Source organism: Eptesicus fuscus, chromosome 9 (genome assembly GCF_027574615.1).
Source record: "Eptesicus fuscus isolate TK198812 chromosome 9, DD_ASM_mEF_20220401, whole genome shotgun sequence".
Lineage (NCBI taxonomy): Eukaryota > Metazoa > Chordata > Mammalia > Chiroptera > Vespertilionidae > Eptesicus > Eptesicus fuscus.
Genome location: NC_072481.1, coordinates 64,758,699 through 64,766,447, shown reverse-complemented (window position 1 = coordinate 64,766,447; position 7,749 = coordinate 64,758,699). Strand labels below are relative to the sequence as shown.

The window sequence follows — 7,749 nt, the reverse complement described above, 5'->3', positions numbered from 1 at the left end:
CCTCCTCTGGCCGCACTTTCCGAGCCACTCACAGGGCCCGAGGTGGGGGTGGAGGAAGAGGGGTTTGGAGAGAAGAGAAACGGAGTTCCGAAGCTGCTTGGTGGCGCTTGCATTGCGCTGGGGGGTCGGGGGCTGGGGAGGAAGGGGACAGTTTCAAGGTTGGCCAACTTTTGTAAAAATGGGGAGGTGGGGGGGAGGAGACAGGCGTTGGCCCCTTTAAGATTCACTCTCCCCTCCTCTCCACCTCCACCCCTGCCTTTCCCTCCCTCTCTTAGAGGCCAATTTTGTTAATTAAATGTTTTGTTTGCAACGCAGCTCTCATTCATTGCGGACACGTCATTCGGAGCAGATCTAAGCCAGAGACCAGATCTCATTAGATAAAGCCCATCAGAACTAAGAAAATGGAGGAGCCACTAATTAAAGCTTTTAATTGTGCGGATTCGCTGCAGCAAGGCAGCCGCTTTATCTCAAATCTTGGAGGGAGAGGAGGCAGGAGCCCAGCTCTGCCCAATCCACACTTGGTCGCCCAGGGGAGAGGGGACTGGGAAAAGCAGTGCCCATACTACCAACGCCCCCCCCCCCTCCCGCCACACACACACACACACACACACACACACACACCCCATACTACCAACGCCCCCCCCCCCTCCCGCACACACACACACACACACACACACACACACACACACACACACACACACCCCTCTCCCGGCTCTCCCGCAGCGTTTTAGCCAGATCTTGGTTGTTTTTAAAAAGCTCACAACCTCCAAGTCAGACAGTTTAAAAGCCCTTAATAAATCGCTCTGTGGTCCCAGCCAGGCCTTGGGGCCGAAGGGTCGGTCCCCTTCACCTGGTGGCCCGAGAGCGGATTACTCTGCCCTTCAGGGACCCTCCATGGAGACTAGACAGCTCCTCCAACAAGTGTCCTCCTGCAGCGAGATTCGGGAGGAGGGGTAGCTGAGAGGAAAAGGATAGTGCAGGCCTCCCACCTTTCCACCCTTCTGGCATCTTGATGGGCAGAGGGAGGAAACACTGAAGAAAGACTTCAGAGATTCCTAAAATTGGGGGCTGAAGAGTGTCAGCTGCCGATGAGCCCTGAGCCGAGTCTGAGGCCATCAATTTGGTAGAGCTAGAACTCATCCCTCAGAGACAGATCTAAAAGGCTTTCACGAGAGCATCCAGTTCAAGAACAAGCCGAGCTCCAGTTTTCAAATTCAGAGGAAAAAAGAAAGGAAGGAGAATAAGGGCCCAATTAATAAGGCTAGGCCGGCACACACATCCTCCACTGCTCCGTTAAGCCACCCGAAAACAACAAATGGGCATTTATATTTGGCCTCAAGTATAGGGAAAGGAGTGGAGAGTCCCAGGAACCCACTTGCCTAAACTTGTCCTGAGGGAATGCAAGTGGACCCATCTTCTTTTTAATTAGTGGTAATCAGAAGCAAAGGTTTTTTGAAGGCACTTGGAGAAGAGATGCATCTGTACCATTCACCGTGTCTGAACAGCACTGTCAATTTTTCCACTTCAAACCACCGTCCTTTCTTACCCCAGTTTTGTTCTCTATTTAATTACAATACTGTCAAAGCTCATGGCACCGCTTGGAAGGAGGACCAGAAAGCATTACACTCATGCTCCTGCTGGTTTTCCAACATTTACCTCTGAAAGAACACTTAGTGAAATTAATGCTGCCATCTTAATTTCTCAGTAAAAGCCCTCTCCCATCATGTATTTCTTTTACTTGGCTGATTGAGGATGCCAGCAGAGTGGACATAGGTTGCTTCATTGGAATAATCAAATGTCATTTTGCTCCATCATTTTACACTAAGGATACCACTGGGGTAAATATACACACACTCAGCTCTGAACCACATAGGGATCCTTTTCAGTTTTTAAATGCAGAGTGAGGGAATCACAATGGAGCTAAACTTTGAACAAAATATCTCGTCCACTGATTTGCTGCCATTGGGGGAAAAAAAGAACAAAATTTTCTACTAATCACTATGAAGAAAATGGTTTAGAGCAGAAATTGAAATAGAATGCAATTCTTTTTCAAAGTGAGCGGTTCTTGAGCTTGAGCATTTCTCTAGTATCAACGGTGTGTGCGTGGTTTTTTTTTTTTTTTTTTAATTACTGGATGTTGAAACAAAACACCTCCTAGAAGCATTCATGTGCATCAGTCTATCAAACCATTTACTCAAATTAAATGTGTAATCCTTCAAATGCCTCCTTTCAAATTAATGAGTTTAAGTAGCTTGAGTTCACCTGAAAAGATCCTATAGGCACCGGACCTCCTGAATTCTTTCCATTAATTGCACTGAAACTTGTTGGAAAAGACTGCTTACACTGCCATATCAATGTTCCTATACATTGCGCTTTAAAATGCAAGGTTAGTATATTCTATAGTCTCTTTTCCTGAATCTCTTTTGGGAACCAAGGGTAATGATACAAATGACAACAATAAACCCCAAATCTGAACATTCCTCAGTAGTTAAAAGCTACAGATTCTACATCACAAACCACACACTAAAACTGAGCAGCACAAGCCTCCAAGTAACAGTATGTCGTTACCATTAAGTTTTGGTGTTGTCTTTTCCTGTAGGCATTACAAGTCTTTAAACTGATGGGTAATCAGCATTTTTCACAAGGAGACACGACACAAAGAATGGATCAGTTTTACACGCAAAAAAAGTTTAAAGGTGCTTATGTAAATATCATAATTAGCCACCACATGAGGCAAATAATTTCTCACTAATTTCGCCTTTAAATCAATCTTTTGTCTCCATTCTATGTCCATCCCTACCTTACGAAAGCAGCTTAACTCTCACTTGAGATGTTTTATTTTTAGCAGAGGGTCCGGTTGGGGCTGACCACTTAAAATTTTGGTCCCCGGAGTGCCCAACTTTTGCACACCTCGCGGCACCAGATGGGCAGTTTTCATTTAGTGTAGCATTCGCCATTCATTTGTCAATAAAAACTCGAAGATTAACCCATGCTTCTTGAACCCCTTAAATTCAGCCAACCAGCAGGTGAAGACTACAATGTATTCTCCTAGGAGCTCTGCTCCTTTCCGTAAAGCCCTTGGTAACCTTTGGCCTTGCCATTGCTCTACTTTCCCATCTTGGGAAGGGCAGCCAAGTCTTACCTAATGTAGTCATTTCTGCAGAGGATCATGCCGCTCTTGGTGTAACAGGACGTGCCGATGTCACCCAGCTGCGCCTGGCAGCAGGAGCACTTGAGGCACCGGCTGTGCCAGTAGCTGTCCATGGCATAGAGCAGAAAGCGGTCCGCAATCTTGCCCCCGCAGCCTGCGCACCGCTTCCAGGAGAGGGAGCCGGCCGTCACCGGGGGCGGCTGTGAGCTGCTGCCCGGATTCACCATGGTCTGCAGAAGGCGGGAAGGGGAAAGGGAGAGAAATACAAAAAACACGGGCGATGCAAAAGTTAGTAAGTGCCGCGTGAGCTAGCGAGCAGTTCCCCCCCCCCGCCCCCCCAGACCTGCTGGAAGGAAGCAGCAGGGCAAGGGCGGGAAGGAGGGCGAGGGGAGAGGGAAGGAGGGAGGCTCGCCGGCAGCAGCCGCCTGTTTACTTTTCTCAAGCTTTGTTCTGAGGCCACGAGCTCCTCTCAACTTTCCAGCGCTCGCCACTGCTGACAATTCCAGCTTGGGTACTGTCAAAACTCCGAGAGCCAGGCTCGGCGGCGCGCTCCACCCCTCGCGGCGCCTCCTCCCAGCCCCCGCCTCCGCCCACCGCCCTCTCCTCCCCTCCTCTGCCGCCCGCCTCCAGCAAATGAGGGTCAAACCCACCCACCGCCGCGCCCGGCCCCTCCCCAGCCCCGGCCGAGCCCCGAGTGCGAGCCGCGGGGAGTGGGGAGGCGGCCTCGGCCGGAGCCACGTTCCCTCCCGAGCTCTGCCCTGGGAAGTGCAGCTGCAGTTCACAAGTTGGAAATAGTTGGGTTTTCTGCAAAGGGAGGGAGGAACAGGCCGAGGGGAGATGATGGGAGAGCGTGGTGGTGGGAGGGGAGGCTCGGGGACCCGAGAGGGAGGAAGGGGGGGGGGGGCGGGGGCGGTGTGTAAAGTTGCGAAACTGGTTTTTCGTATTTTAAACAGCACCTTTCACATGCCATTGTGGTGACCGCCATCTCCCATTATTGTTCCAAATCTCATTTCATTTTGAAGATCAATGAGTGTTTTCTCTGGGTTTTCAGGACACAGGCAAGAATAATAGATCATTGAACTTTAGGATGCCTGTTAACTTCCTATACAAACACGCTCCACTTTGGTCTCACTAATCTGCCCTTGATCAGCAATTTAAATGCTAAAGCTTTGTTCCTCCAAGGGGGTGGGGGTGGGGGGGGGTTAGGGGAGGGGTACAGATAATATGGGAGAAGGCACTATTCAAGGATGCACAAGTTACATTCGAGCCAGTCCTGCTGTCACCAAAACTGCTTTTAAAAAAAATTCCCCACTCTTTCTAATGAATGTCATGAGAGAAGCAACTGGGGTATAATATGGGAATCAATTTATAAAGCTTAGCCTAAACCGATTAATTTGTTGCCTCCAACCCGGAGTCCAATAAAGTCCTAGTGTTCCTCCAGTCACTTATTCTATAAAAAGATCAAGTTATTTACTGCCAATTAAGCAGCCTGTTTTGTCTTTGTCCTCTGTAAGCCGAGAGTGCGGGCTCCCCCCAGGCTCCCAGCTATCTGCTCAAGACATTCAGCTGATACCTCAGAAGGGAGAGGGCGAACTTTGCCTGTCCCCGGCCCAACTTGGCTGCTGAGGGGAAAAAAAAAAAAAAAAAGAGGGGAAGGGAACGAAACAAGAACTCGGGTTCCTTAAATAGGCCGATTTTAAACACATTTCCTCCGAAAGAGTCCCGGAACGTGTGTCCGGAGACCGCACAATAAACCAGAATAAGAACTGCACCAATTAAGCTGTAACAAAACCCTGAGACTTGGGAAACAAGACCACTCTAAAACCCATTAGCATTGCATTTATCCGAATGCATCATACCTTTATGTAAATTGATTTATCTGATGCATTTACTCGAGGAATTGCTTTTTGTTACAATTTCAGCCCTAACCCAAATGAATCTGCATTTCCTGCCCTGGGTCTTTAAACTGTTTCCCCCCAACGTTTTAATCGCTCCGAATTCCTTTTTAAAAGGGGAGAGGGAGGGAGGAGATTGCAAGCTCTTCCCCGCCCCCCTCTTTGGTGAGAGGTAAATATATATGTATATATTTTTTTTTTTGAAAAGGAAACATTACACTGAGAAAAGCATCCAGTAACCCCATTAGCTAAAGCTCTTAAGGACAAGCAATACCTTAATGCTGATTAAATCTAAAAGAGATGAATCAAGAGGACTGACCAGAAACTGACTCCCCTGATAACTAAGGACGGGCCCTCATCAAGTTTCATTTAGAGTTGGAAAAAAAAAAGAAAGCTTTTAAGTTAAATAGGCTTATACTCTAGTAATTACATAGCCAAGCAATTTAGGTCCTGGGATAGTCAGTGAAATAGAAAGCAGAACTGGCAGCTAGAGGCAAAATCTGCCCCCCTTTAACAACGTCTCTGGTGTTTTTTAATGGAGACCAAGGGAGGGAGGAACGTAGGGCTGGCAATTTGTAGTACAAAAATGGATGCTTAATTCATGTCTTGATTTTAATTAGGTGATTCACCGGATTTCTCCTGGATTGGAACAAAAGACTTGCAAACCAGGAGGAATGTTTTAAAAGACCCAGCAACACCGAACCCTGCTCACTTAGATCCTTTTTGCCACTGTTTCAAAAACAGTGTTTACTAGAGGGGGGGGGGGTCGTTCCTATTTCCCCCACACTACTTCTCACCCTTAAACCCTCCAAGCAGCGCCCGCTGCCTCTCCCTTCGGAGCTGAAAACCTCCCCACCCCCTCCAAGGTCCTCCCCAGCCCGGGCTCCGAGAACCCTTTTGTAAGCAGGAACCGCTACAAAGCTGGCGGCCGGGGCTGCTGCCCTCCGCGCTCGCTCGCAGGCCGGCGGCCTCGGTAGTTTCGGACTCGCGCATTATCCAAGCCAACGTTATTGTTTACTTGCCATTCGGGACGGCCGAGGGAAGGAAGCCCCAGGAAACAGCGCCGGCCCCCAGCGGTCCCCTCCTCCCACCCCCCGCCCGGGCTCCCCGGCGGTCCCCTTACCTGCTTCTCCCCTATATTGCAATACTGCGAGAGGCGGCGGCGGCGGCGAAATGCGAGCGGAGCCGCTCGGCTTCCAAGGAAGGGGCGCCTTGGCTGGAGGGAGGGGGGGTACTTGCAGAACCAGGAAAGGGGAGGATGGGGCTACGGGCTTTTTTTTTTTTTTTTAAACGCGTGGCTCTGAAGCTGGGTTGGGGGGCGGGGAGGGGGGCCGCGTAAGTGGCAGGCGGCCGGGAACAGAAGTGTCAGTCTCAGTCCTCGTCCTCCGCCTCTGGCTCCGTGCGAGCAGCGGAGGAGCCCTCGGCCCGCGCGGCGCGGTTCCGGCGCGGCGCAGCGGCAGCAACTGCTGCAATCGCTGCTGCAAGTTTGGCAATGTGGCTTCACTTTGTAGATTCCCCGCCCGGCGGCCCCCGCCCCCGCCCGCGCGCCTCCCGCTCCTCCTCCTCCGCCGCCTTCCTCCCTCCCGCGCGCTCGCTCAGCTCGCTCGCTCCGGGCTGGCGGCGGCCGCACGGCCGAGCCTCCTGCACCTTCGGCCGGGGAGCAGCCGCAGAAACAGCAGCTCCGGGAGCGGCGGCGGCGGCGGGTGCGGAGCCCGGGAGGCGGGCCGCCGGGGAGGCGGGGAGCGGCGGCCGGCCGAGGCCCGGCGCGCGGGGAGCCTGCGCCGCTGCCGGGGCTGCTGCCCGGGTCGCCGCTGCCCTGCTCGGAGGCGGCGGCGGCGGCGGCGCTGGCCTCTCGCGGGCTCACTCGCTCCCTCCGCGGTCCTCACACATGTGTTACTGACAGAGCAGAATCCCAACTACTCCCCGGCTCCGCCGCCGACGTCAGCGACCCTCAGCCACTGGGCGGCCGGATTGTTCAGGCGGAATAATAAAACCTGCCAATCCGGGGAAGGACAAAGGGATGCCTGAAACGAGACTCTGGGGGCGGGGGGGGGGGGGGGGGGGAGAGAGCCTGGCGGCGGAGCGGCCGAGGGAGGAGAAGGGAAGGGCCCGATTCCGGGGACCCGGCCGCCGGGGACCCGCCGGAGCTGCCCGGCGCGGCCCGGGGTCGCCAGCGGAGGCGCGGGGAGCCGCACCTGCCTTCCGAGCGCGCGGGACACTCTCGGGACGGGCACCCGTGCGCCCCTGGGGGATTGACCTCCCCTCGAGCGGAGGCGAGACCCGGAGGAAACTTAACTTCACCTCTTTCTCAGAAATGGGTCTTTTCCTGTTGGGGAAGAAAACTCTTCCCAAAATCTTAAGGGCGGTGGGCTTCACACACACATGCAGAAGACGTGGTTTAAGAAATAATTCACGGTGTTGGAGATTTATGAACCTAGCGGAAGTTTAGTTAACTAGGGAAAACCAGTAAGGGAACCCACAGATCCTACATACTGCTTGCTTCACCCCCCCTCCCCCCTTCTGATTAACCCGAGTATAAACCAAATGCCTACTAGGCACTTCATAGGTATTTGTCAATTGTTGGTGATAAATAGATCACAATCCTTATTTTTGAAGTTGAGGAAAACGGGGGGGGGGGGGAGGGGGGGGGAGCCTTGCTGGTCTATCCATCCTGTTGTGGAGGATGAGAGGCCGAATTCCTTA

The 7,749-nt window shown here is 52.4% G+C and overlaps 1 protein-coding gene across 5 annotated transcripts in view; it reads right to left on the bottom strand.

Moving 5' to 3' along the window:
• The window catches only part of LMO4 (LIM domain only 4), a 42,764-nt gene extending 35,823 nt beyond the window's left edge, over positions 1–6,941 (bottom strand). For 2 of the 5 annotated variants that reach the window (XM_028134323.2, XM_054721257.1), the window contains exons 1-2: positions 6,170–6,941; positions 3,143–3,381 (exon numbers count right to left, since the gene is read on the bottom strand). In XM_028134323.2, the coding sequence (XP_027990124.1) occupies positions 3,143–3,378 (236 nt within the window). In that variant the 5' untranslated portion in view covers positions 3,379–3,381; positions 6,170–6,941. Of the gene's footprint in view, positions 1–3,142; positions 3,382–3,584; positions 3,714–3,801; positions 3,914–6,169 lie in introns of those variants that run through there. The other 3 variants (XM_008157784.3, XM_054721256.1, XM_054721255.1) reach the window with 3 other exon arrangements.
• Between the last annotated feature and the right edge of the window lie 808 nt (positions 6,942–7,749).